General features: G+C 45.2%; 1 protein-coding gene across 3 annotated transcripts in view; it reads left to right on the top strand.

Annotated features, from left to right (window-relative positions):
• VPS8 (VPS8 subunit of CORVET complex) overlaps positions 1-12,723 on the top strand; it is a 1,496,959-nt gene that overhangs the window by 1,198,369 nt on the left and 285,867 nt on the right. For all 3 annotated transcript variants that reach the window (XM_069225817.1, XM_069225815.1, XM_069225816.1), the window contains exon 41: positions 9,945-10,025. In XM_069225817.1, coding sequence (XP_069081918.1) covers positions 9,945-10,025 — 81 coding nt within the window. The remainder of the gene's footprint in view (positions 1-9,944; positions 10,026-12,723) is intronic.

The raw sequence follows: 12,723 nt of genomic DNA, 5'->3' as shown, positions 1-12,723 counted from the left end.
CATCTATGCACACGGGCACCTGGGGAAACCTAGTTACTTACCTCTGGTGTGTTAGTATTGAAGAGCCATGGGTGTCGGTCTTGGTTAGTTGTGGCTTTCTCATCCTGTTTCTTTAGTATATGGTTTGGCCCCTTCATAAGGGTCCATGTTATTTTATGCTTTTACTTTCCAGTTTCTAAAGATATTTTTTATGTTTCCATATCGCCGGTTAGGAGATATGCCAAAGTTATTTTAGTGCCTGTGTTTTAATAAATAATACATATTTTTCTAACACTGGGGTGGTTCTTTCTTGTGTGAAAATTACTGATTGACGTTTTATTGTATTTGCAATTGCTTTACACCCTCTCCGATCAGCCTTAGCTGCTCTCCACTGCTACCCCATGAGAGGTTCGGTTATTTAGAACCACTAATTCCATCACTAAGGTTTGCCTGGACTCAGTAGAGGGTGCCTCACCTATAGGTGTACACCATAAACTGAATCGGCCTCCTGCAAATACATCCAAAATAAAGTGCATGATCGTTAATCCCCACAAACCCTTTTAAGGTGACTTTAAGATGAAGGTCTCTTCATTACAAAAGGTTGGAAGTTTTGATTATATGGGGATCAGCCTTGATAGTTTTAGTATGTGTAAGTCCCAACTACACAAAAGTGAAACCTTTTTATTGCACTTAACCTGAGCAGTTTCTAAAAGTTATAAAGCTACAACTCCCTGATCCTTTACTCCTTCTATAGAGGTCTACCCTGCCAAAGCACAGAATGCTTCGCTTTACAGAGCTGAACTACGGCGACCAAGAAACATTAAGCAATTATCTTTAAGCAAGAGTAACTTTGTAAGGTCCCTATTTTGCTTCCCATAGAGAACTCCTGCTTTACCCTTGTTTTATGAACTTGGGCTTAAGAGGGTAGGTGATATTGCAGCTTTGAAACCACTCCTTTTTTGGGTTAGGCTGTGGTCTACTCCGGAATTAGTCCTATAGGCAAGATCTAGTAGAGATCCCGAACCTTGTGTTTTTCCATACCTTGTATAACACACTATTGATAGTCTTTTCTTCTTTATGAATTTGTATATAGAATCTATTTATTTCTTTTAAAGGATGCAAGCATGCGGCTTAATATGAAATTGTACTGTACTGTTGTTATTGGGGTTCCCCCAAAATAAAGTATTTGAATTGAAGTTACTTGTCAATGGTAACGCACATTCTGGTAGGGAGACAATCTAACAGCAGACTCCTCACCGACCCCACCTCCCTCCTCCCTCCTCCCTGTTCTGTGAAATGGGATCTTTCCTGTATTAAGATCCCACCGATCTGCACATTGGTGACAATTGATCTGATATGAGATCAGCTTTTGGGAGCATGAATGGGACAGAAAGCAATTAATGTCAGCATGCGTGGGTGGACCCTATATAGACCTTTTCATGCGATATCCGGTGCAAAGTTACTTTGACACGAAGCCATCAGTGCCACCTGCTGGCATACGGGAGTACTATTAAAGATTTTCCGGATCCAGTCTGACACCTGTGGGAATGTTCAAAAGGTAGGGAGCCTGCAGTTACAGAGATTCTTTATCAGAAAGATCAATACCAAAAGTGATTCATTTGTTCCTTTTGTAAAAATAAAAAGGGTTTGTCATTTATCAGGAGGCTTTGGATTATAGAGAGTACATTTATCTTCTAGGACAGTGCTTCCCAACCTGCGGTCCGGGGACACCTGGGAGTCCGCAAAGCCTCCTCTGGGGGTCCGTGACTGCTTAGACAATTTAATATTATTAACAGATTAGGTCCCCAGATTTCAGTAACGACTCATTGGGGGAGTCCCTGGATTCCAATAATTATTCAGTGCGGGGTCCCTGGGTAACTCTACTGATAAAGTGGGGGTCCAAAGAAGTGAAATGGTTGGGAACCACTGTAATAGGAGGCTGCATTGCAACCTTGAGGTCTAGAATTGGGATACCCATTTACTTGCTGGATCAAACAGCTGTTTTATTAAAAGCATAATGCCTTCTAACCTTATGATTTGTAATTTCAATCTCCATCTTTGTAAAGGGTTTTTGTACATTTCTCTTATGTCATGATGGCAAATGTGCCTATAATGATTGCCTCGTTTTTCCTCAAACCATACTTTTGTCTCTCAGTACTTGAAAATGATCCTATACCTCTTCTAGCTATAAAAACTGAGTATGTTGCAAATCAGGTACATGCTGTGATGCAAGTCTTTAGTTCCTTTTTGTTTCTATAATTAACATAGAGTCTCAGCCAGATGCACTTTTCTTGCTGCTGCTGTCTTTAAATTATGCATGCTAAATTAAAATGGACTTGCATGCAAAAAAAGATGACCTAGATAGCCATCCCTTCTATTTTCTTTTAATTTATTACTATGCTTTGTCGTATGTAATGATATGATGGCATAGTTGCAAAAGCCATCGCTTGTTTTGTGCACTCAAGAGATAACTGATTCAAACACTTGGAGTTGTTCTCAAATATTTATCATAACCTAGTAGAAAAACATACTTCCAATCATGGAAAAAGTCTGACTTGTGTAGGGGCCTATTCACAAACTGTATTTTGTAGTACATATAGATGTACTGCAAAAGTACAACTAATGTACTGTAAAATGCTATTCAGTAACCTATTTGCAGAGCTCTATTTCTCAATCTCTACTATTTTTATGTGCAGAGATCTCCTCTCCACATAGGGGTACATCTTTATAGTAAATGTAGTAGGGACAGGGGAACTGGCTGGAAAATGGGACATGTTTCCTACTAAACGGGGGGGGTTGGAGAGGGCTAGCAAGGGTTTAGTGAGAGACCTGCACCCACCCAGAGAAGAGTAAGCCCATTGCAATTTACAAACTGCAGTTATATAGTTACTACAGACAAAAAACACCCAAAACAGTTGTAATTGTACTCTAGCGCAGGCAGAAGTGAGCCCAGCACCACCAATGGCCAACCACTGGTACTGTAAGCTCACTACCGTAGAAAATTATGTAGGTAGGGACTGAAAATAGAACCCTGCAGGAAATAATATTAAGATAACGTAATGTTTGATGGCATGTGTGGCTGTAGATACACATGCTCTTCATGCTTCCGCCATCTAGTTTTGGGTCCGGAAGGTTGCAAGTTGTTTTTGTTAGTAAAGTCTTTCGAGTCACGAGGTAGAGTGATTCCTCCTCTTGCTGGCAATATGCATGGGCCTCTACTCTGTCTTGAGATTGTTTTCTTCCACTTTTGGGTCTGCTTGTGTTCTCTTGGAGCTCCAGTTCGAGACTGTATTAGGCCTTTTCCGTTAGGGAAAACCTCTCCTAACCTGTTGGTATTTTTTTTGGTAATGTTTTCTCTATCCCTTTACATCCCGGGATCGAAGAAATCTCTGTTAATCCAAACTCTTTTGATTGAGGCCATTAGGGCTGCAGCATTCGGACGGCCCATATGTCCATTCTACACCTCTGAGAACGAAAGCCTGACGGAACGGACACGTTTTTGTTTCCGAAATGTCACTCTAAATTCCCTCGGACCTATCAGCATCAGGTCTGTAACCTCTGCTTGTCGCCGGAACATATAGAAGAAGATCGCTAGTCGTTCTGGTCGAAAAAGACTCTGCAAGATAGAAAAGCCCATCACTGAGAAGTGCTGAGACAAGAAGTTGTAGACACGTCTGACATTTATGGTATCCAAGATACCATGTCAGACACAGCACAGGAGCAGGAAATTCAGGCCAACATAGACCCTTGGTCTCAATATGTGGGCACCTACACTGATACAGACACAGAGGTCTACCCAGCTAGACCTTCACCACCTGATGACACTACTTTGCACGAAATCGTGGGAAGGACAGCTACATACCACCAGGTACCCCTCCATAAAGATCCTATAGAGGATGATTTTCTCTTTGAGACACTAACTGTCTCACATAAGTCCACTTATTAACTCTTTTTGCTTGAGGGAATGTTATGACATGCTGATCATATATTTCAAGACCCTGCAAGAGCCCGTATTATTACCCCCAGAGTGGATAAAAGATACAAGGCCTCTCCCTCAGATCCAATTTTTACTGAAGGTCGATTGCCAGCAGACTCTCTTGTTGTGTCAAATGCTAGAAAGAGAGCCAGTTCCCCATCTGCTCAAGATGCTCCACCTCCTGATAAGGAGTGTAAGCTCATTGACGCTTAAGGCAAACGTGTTGCTGCTCAAGCAGCAAATCACTGGTGTATTGCCAATACGCAGGGACACCTGGTGAGATATGATCCTGCCCACTGGAACGAAATGGAGCAGTTACTCCAATACCTCCCAGAGGAGCACAGGAAAAGAGGGCAGGAAATTGTTAATGACAACTAGTTTCCAATAGCTCCATACGCTGTGCTTTGGACTCTGCTGACAAAGCGGCCAAAGGTATTAATATAAGTGTCCTCTTATGCCGGCATGTGTGGCTACGTATTTCCAATCAAACCAATCAATCAGACACTTGTATAGCGCAGCTTATCACCCATGGGGTCTCAAAGCGCTGTTGCGGTGTGCTGTTCACACGAAGAGCCAGGTCTTGAGGTCCTTCCTGAAATGCTTCAGCAAGGCGGCCTGTCTGAGGTTGAGTGGGAGCGTGTTCCATGTCCAGGCTGTTTAAAATTTCTGTTTTCAAACAGGAGGTACAACAAACAATCTTGAATGTACCATTCTATAAGGAACATCTTATTGGTCCATAAGTAGATCAGGCATTAGTAAAGATGAAGGAGTACAACGAGGTGGCAAAATCCATGGGGGTGCTACAACTTCCTCCGTCTCAGAGCGCTGTTATTAGTCCACAATACAAACCAGCCTCCAAATCTTCTTCAGGTGAAACATCTTCATCATACAATAAAGGTCAGCCCCACACAGAGTATTTTACAAGGGGAAACAACTACAGATATAGAGGTTAGACACCCTGCCTCATTCCTCTGCCACTGTCTCTAAACAGTGAGTCACTCCAGCTACCCTCCGATTACCTAACACATGTAGGAAGGCACCTTCAGTTGTTCCTATAAAACTGGCAACACATTACAACAGATCAATGGGTGTTGGACATTATCCAACATGGTTATTGTCTGGAGCTCAATTCCACACCTCCAAACATCCCACCTCGCCGTCCCATACTTTCTCAGGATCACATCCTTCTCTGCAAACAGGACGTACAGTCATTACTAGAAAAAGGGGCAATAGAACCAGTTCCTATTCAACATCAAGGAAGCGGTATGTATTCCCTTTACTTTCTCATATGCAAGAAAGATGTCTCATTAAGATGCATCCTAGATCTCAGACCCTTAAACACATTACATTATATCAGAAAATTTTAACATGGTCACACTCCAAGATGTAGTGCCCTTGCTACAACGGGGTGACTTTTATCAGCACTGTATTTAAAAGACGCTTATTTCCATATTCCTATACTCCCAGCACACCTCAAATATCTCATATTTGTCACAGAAGAGCAATATCACCAGTTCAAGGTGGTCCCATTCGGGGTCACCACAGCACCAAGAGTGTTTACAAAATACCTAGCCGTGGTACACCTCCACAGGCATAAAATTCATGTGTACCCATACCTAGGCGACTGGCTCATCAAAGCCAGCTCTTTCAAACAATGTCTCAGCCACATTCAAGCCACAATAGACTTGCTTGACCATTTAGGGTTCACAATCGATTTCCCAAAAAACATCTTGCCCCACTTCAGGTATAACCTTACCTTGGGGTCATAATTAATACACAGTTAGGAATAGATTACCTAAATGCAGCAAGAATGCACAACTTTCAAACACAATTCTTCACTTTTACCCCAATCAACAAGTCACAGTGAAATGAATTATGGGAAGGATGGCTTCTTGCATTGCAATCGGGCCACTTTCATGTCTTCACATGCACACGTTGGAGGAATGTCTAGCACTCCAATGGTCTCAGGCACAGTGTCATTTAGAGGATCGAGGGTTGGTAGACGACCACACCTTCCGCTCTCTGTAGTGGTGGAATAAGACCAATCTCTTGAAAGGGTAGACATTTCTTGACCCTGTTCCACAGGTCATTCTGACAATGGACGCTTCCCAAATGGGATGGGGGCTCATTTCCAATACCTCAAAATACAGGGTCTTTGGGATCATACACACAGGCTTTTGCACATCAACTATGTAGAGCTGCTAGCTGTTCATCTAGCAGTAAAAGCCTTTGTGTAGGAAGCTGGCTCTGTATATACTATATCAAAATGATATATAGTGTGCATAGAGTCCAGGTGTTCTCCAAGAGGCTTAACATAGGAAATAATAGATAATTCTAAGGCTCTATTAGTGGTAGTGTGGTTGAGCAGTTAGGTTTATCAGAGGGTAGTGTTAAGCATGTGTTGTACACACTCAAGCAATAAACGAGAACACACACTCAATGACTTAACTCCATGTCAGTAGATTTTTATATAGAAAAATATTATTTTCTTAATTTATTTTAGAACCACAAGATTCAAATAGCAGGTAAGTACATTAAATGTAAGGTTGTTGGCATAGGTATAGTTAGAACTTTGAACCAAAACAGTAATGTACACAGTTTAAAAAAAAATGGCAATAAGCTATTTTAAAAGTGGACACTGTGCAAAATTCAACAGTTCCTGGTGGAGGTAAGTACAGTTTGGTTAATACGGTAAGTAAAGCACTTACAAGTTCAGTCTCCAGGGCAAAGGTAGTCCACCGTTGGGGGTTCAAGTCAACCCCAAACACCCAGCAACAAAGGGCCGGTCAGGTGCAGAGGTCAAAGAGGAGCCAAAATAATATGGGCGCCTATGGAGACAGGGGGCGCTCCGGTTCCGGCCTGCTGGCAGGTAAGTACCCGCGTCCTCGGGGAGCAGACCAGGGGGGTTTAGTAGAGCACTGGGGGGGGGGGCAAGTAGGCACACAAAACACACCCTCAGGGGCACAGGGCATCGGGTTTGCAATAGGATTCAGTGGAGGGACTCGGGGGTCACTCAGACGTTACAGGCAGGGCACAGGGAGGCTTCTCGGGCCAGCCACCGACTGGGCAAGAGTGAGAGCTGCCTGCTGGTCACTGCTGCATCTGTGGTCGGTTTCTCACGGGCCTGGGGGCTGCGGGTGCAGTGTTTCTCCAGGCGTTGGATATCTTCGTCCCGGGCAGTCGTGGTCAGGGGGGTCCTCAGGATTCCCTCTGCAGGCGTCGTCGTGGGGGAGCAGAGATGTTAGCCCAGGGTGGACACATCATCCGAGTCGCCTGGGGATCCTTTCTAGGTCGTTGGTTTATCTGGACACGGGCCAGGGGCATTAGGTGCATAGTGGTGGGGACTCACGCTTCTTGAGTGAGGTGGGAGTCCCCTTAAAGATGGTTTCTTCTTTCTTTGGTTGGACACGTCCGCTGTCCATGGGAGTTCTTAATCCTTTGTAGTTGCAGGGCAGTCCTCTGAGTCGGCAGAAGTCGATGGGCCGCAGGATGCGTCGCTGGTGCAGGCTCACTGAAGCTGGAGACAGGCTGCTAGGGCTGGGGCCAAAGCAGTTGTCATCATCTTTCTTCTCTGTGGCATTTTTCAGCTAGGCAGTCCTTCTTCTTTGTAGGTCGTCAGGAATCTGATTTCTTGGGGTCAGGGGTGTATTAGAGCTGGAGGGCAGTAGCCAATGGCTACTGTCCCTGAGGGTGGCTACACCCTCTTTGTGCCTCTTCCCTGGGGGAGGGGGGAACATCCCTATTCCTATTGGGCTAAATCCTCCAACACAAGATGGAGGATTTTCGAAGGAGGGGGTCATCTCAGCTCTGGTCACCTTAGGGGTGGACCTGGCTGAGGGGGTCACTCCTCCTTGATTTCCTCATTATTTCCCCACACTTGCCGCCAAAAGTGGGGGCTGTGTCCGGGGGACAGGCATCTCCACTAGCTGGAGTGCCCTGGGGTGCTGTAACACCAGGCTTGAGCCTTTGAAGCTCACCGCCAGGTGTTACAGTTCCTGCAGGGGGAGGTGTGAAGTACCTCTACCCAGGACAGGCTTTGTTCCTGGTCACAGAGTGCACAAAGGCACTCACCCATGTGGCCAGAAACTTGTCTGGAAGTGGCAGGCTGGCAGAGACCGGTCAGCCTAGCACTAGCAGTTGGGCTGGCATGAAGGGGGCATCTCTAAGATACCCTCTGTGCATTTCTCAATAAATCCATGGCATCAGTGTGGATTTATTGTGCTGAGAAGTTTGATACCAAACTTCCTAGTATTCAGTGTAGCCATTAAAGAACTGTGGAGTTGGTGTTTGAAAAACTCCCAGACCATATACTCTCTATGGCTACCCTGCACTTACAATGTTAAAGAGTTGGCTTAGACAGTGTAGGGGCATAGTGTTCATGCAGCTATGCCCTCACCTGTGGTATAGTACACCCTGCCTTAGGGCTGTAAGGCCTGCTAGAGGGGTGACTTACCTATGCCACAGGCAGTGATTTGTGGGCATTACAACCTGAGAGGTGTGCCATGTTGACTTTGTCTTTTTCTCCTTACCAGCACACAGAAGCTGCAAGGCAGTGTGTATGTGCTTGGTGAGGGATCCCCTAGGGTGGCATAATACATGCTACAGCCATTAGAGGCCATTCCCTTGCCCCAGGGCCCTTGGTAACATGGGTACCCTTTACAAGGGACTTAACTGTGTGCCAGGGTTGTGCCAATTGTGGAAACAAAGGTACAGTTTTAGGGAAAGAACACCGGGGCTGGGGCCTGGCTAGCAGGGTCCCAGCCCACTTTTAATCAAAGTTGGCATCTACACTAGGCAAAAAGTGTGGGGGGGGGGGGGGTTAACCATGCCAACAGTAGCACTTTCCTACAATAGGTTTTTATTTATTGTTATTTTTTACACAAACTTTATTGGCTTTATGTATGCATATTTTAACATTCCACATAATTAAATCGGTACATGCTACATTATGTTGAGGAACAAAATCTAATTTTCATTAAGCATCTTGTGCAATGCGCTAGATGGAGTTGTCATACATTTCATTAACTTCATGCTTTAAAAACCAACCCCCCCAACCCTTTTAGTTAACCAAACGTTTCACCTAATAGTAAGCAAAAATTGATCTATTATGCTAGGAGGCTTATAGGAGTTAAAATATGGTGCTAAGTTGATGAGTAAGTGTGATGGGCATGGGGTGGCTCTAACTTATGTTATGGTTTGTTGGGCATAACTGTCTAACCCTCCCAACTGAGTCCATATCTTGTGCCTTGAGAACCTCCATCATTGCATGCCATTTGATCGAGATGGGTCATTTACAGAGGGTGACTCGGGGGGCCCTTGGAGATCCTCAATTTCTCGTTATCAGTCGCTTTGCTAAAAGTAGGGCTAGGTTAGTAAATCAGATAACCACTTTTGATCCCCCGCGTCTGGGGTGTAATCGTAACTGGCATTGTGCAGGGGTGTTCCATTGATTTAAATCTGTGACATCTAATAGGGTTGCAGCAATACTCGTCCAGAAGGGGTTACATCTGGGCAGCCCTATCGCATATGCAGTAGGTCAACATCGGGGCTTTTACACCGAGGACATACCATTGTGTTGGTGGCAAACGTGTTAATCCTGTGTGGAATTAGATGTGCTCTATTCAATATAGAGAGTTGAATAAGCTTGGTTCTTGTATTGCGTAATACTATTTTGGGATATTCTAGGATTCAAGCCCAGTTAGTCAGTAAATTCAAGGTTCAAGTCAGCCTCCGATTTTAGTTTTAATGAACTAAGTGATGTTCACTTAGTTTTAATGAACTAAGTGATGTTCCAGAGCACTGAAAATCTCACTTGCCTCTGCCAAGTCCTATTTGCTTTAGCCACTTTCTCTCAATAGCATATCGGACTGCTGCTGGAAGCTACAAAAAGATTATTTGCATGCTTATGTACAACCGTGATTATATTGTATGTGGAATTGATACAAACCATTTGTATTGTAATAGTTTTTTATTTTCTTTCTAAATGTAGGATCCAGTTTATGGGAAAGGAAAACTGGGAGAAATACAAGGACTGGTACTTGGGATGCTGGATACTTTCAACTACGAGCAAGTATGTGTCTTCAGACAGTGTGCAGCATAAATGGCTTAAGGTCTTAGGTCTCATCTATTTTTATCTGTCCATGGTCTCTCATTACCATTTATCATTTGACATCTGAAAGAAGTGAGTTATTTCTGATGGGTACTTCTACCGTAAGATTCCTCACCTATAGAGCAATCCTCAGGCATTAGACTGGATCTTGAAAACTTTAAAGCAACAATGTCACCAGTACAGGGTGCTGGACTTGGTGCCGGAAGTGACATCAGGCTGTGACACCAAGACAAAGAGTCCACCCTGCCATATTGATGTCCGTTGCGTTTCTGCCACAATTTCAACATGGATCCGGATCTTCACTCACTGAGGGAATTTTCCTCACAAATTTCATTTAATGCGCAGTCCCGTGTCTGCTCCCAAGAAGTGTGGGTTTAAACCCTAAAGGGCTTGTGAGAGAAGGGTGTTCATTATGGATTCACATGATGTCTGTCTGTGGTGCTTATAGGTCCAACCATGACTCGAAGGCCTCCTCCCAGTGCCTCTGCATACATCCCATGACTATCAAGGAGCGGGGCACCAATCTCTTTGTGGCCCAAGTGAAGGACGATCATTGATGCCGGAAGTGTTCCTGGCACTTTATCCTGCTTCCCATCTTCATCTTTGGCTGAAAACAAGAGAAAGCACAGAAGGAAGGAGAAAGAACATTCAAAATGTAAGTCTTCTTATCTCTCTCCACCTCCCACAGGAACAGCGCTTGTTGACTTGATGCCAATGGATCCTCTGTGCAGCCCTGCTCCTTCTGGGGACCTGGTTCCAGATTTACTTCTATTACTAGAGCCTTCACCGGCAACACATTCATCTATTCAGGTTCAGATGTCAGCCTTTCCTGAGTTACTGACTCCGAAATCAGAACCAGCATGGTTCCTCAGAGTGATGTCCTCAGTCTTCAATGCCATCTGGTGCACCTTCGTGTCTGACAGCCCAATTGTGCCGGCCATTCTTCATTCCTTTCCAGCTGCTGCACTCCCAGCTTCAGTGTCTCACTGCTTTCACCCGGCACTCCATTTCTCTGTGCACACCTGCCTCTACCTCTACCACCACCACCTCCTCCAGCCCCAGATACCTTGCCACTGGCACAGCAGCCTGAAGTTAAGTCCTATATTCCCTCTCTGAGAGAAGGACCTAGACATTCCTTGAAGAGGATGTTTATAGATCACACCTTCATAAATTATGTTGCATGGGTTCTGAACCAGTGAATTATTTTTCTGGTGAATTTCAAGGCCTGTCTTCAGCCAGTGGTTTAGATACCTCACCAGAGTCGGCTATGGACTTCCCCACTGGCCCACCAATTCCGGAAGTTGTATCTCTGCATAAAAGCTGCAGAGGTGTTAGATCTACAGTTGCCAACAATAAAAAGAAAGACAAATGTCCTCACTGAAATGCTCCTGCCTCGACTGCTTCTTCAGAACCCCTTCTCCCCTTCATTGATCCATTACTGGAACCTGTCATGGATCATGGGAGAAGCCATCTTTTGCTCCAGTGGTCAATCGGCTTGTTGCCTGGTGTTATCACTCTGTTCCTGGCGATCCCCTATTTCGTTGTACTCAAGCTTCGCAAGACAGCTTGGTCATCCAGGTAACCTGTTTGGGAGACCCAGTCAAGAGGTGCCTTCTCTACAGCCTCCCCTCCTTCTCTCGACAGGGAATCAAAACGGTTGGAGGCTTGGGGCAAAAAGGCCTTTTCTGCAAAGATAATAGCCTTTTAGTCTCTAAATTCCAACTGCCTTCTTGCTCATTAAAACCCCACATTATGGGACATGCTCCAAATGGTTCTCCCTCATTTTCCAGGGAACATAAAAGACCATTTCCAGCAAAACATCATCTATGGCCTGAATGCCTCCTGGCATATCATCAAATCTGGACTCTCTCGTCTGAGTCATGGCTACCTCTGTGGTAGTAAGATGCCACGCTTGGCTGAGGACGTCCAATTTTTCATCAGGTGTCCTGGCTAACCTCATGCATCGCCCCTTTGATGGCGCCCCCTTCTTTGGAGACAAGACAGGCCCAGTGCTGGAGTGGTTCAAAGCATGTAAAGTCATGACCAGGTCTTTGGGCCTTTAGCCCTCAATCAAGGACTTTTGGTCCTTTCACAGCTTCAAATGAGGCTCCCCCTTTCGCTCCAGGCAGCACACACAGGCACTCCAGCAGCCACAGAATCCTCTTGTCTGCCAATACAGAGCCACGGTACAAGTAATCCTGTATTGTGAATCCACCTTACAACCCTCCTTCTTTTCCTCCCCTTCAGCACCAGGAAAGCAAGTCTAGTTTGCTTCCTCAAGCCCACATGGAGGCGGTGAAAAGGTGAGTGTCCCTTTCTCTTCAGGCCTGTAAGGTTATTACTTTGGACCAGTGGGTCCTTCAAACCGTAGAAAAGGGCTACACCTTTTCCTTCTTTCACGTTCTGCCCTCAGGCAACAGGCAACCTCCGGATGCTCTGGTGTGTCCAGGTGCAGCGGTGTGTTAAGGTGTTGGATGTCCCATTCACTTCAATGGGGAATGGTCCGGTCACAAAGTTGCTGCAGGGATGGACTGGAAGGTCATTCCAGTGGACCTCACCCACGGGGGGCTCGATCCTTGAGGTCCTTGGGCATGTGGGGACACAATCGGTCTACCCTTCCTCAGACTGTAGGGTGCAGGGGCAGTGGTGTCTTCTGGCA

This window comes from Pleurodeles waltl, chromosome 3_1 (genome assembly GCF_031143425.1).
Source record: "Pleurodeles waltl isolate 20211129_DDA chromosome 3_1, aPleWal1.hap1.20221129, whole genome shotgun sequence".
NCBI lineage: Eukaryota > Metazoa > Chordata > Amphibia > Caudata > Salamandridae > Pleurodeles > Pleurodeles waltl.
This window is presented reverse-complemented; position numbering and strand designations above follow the sequence as displayed.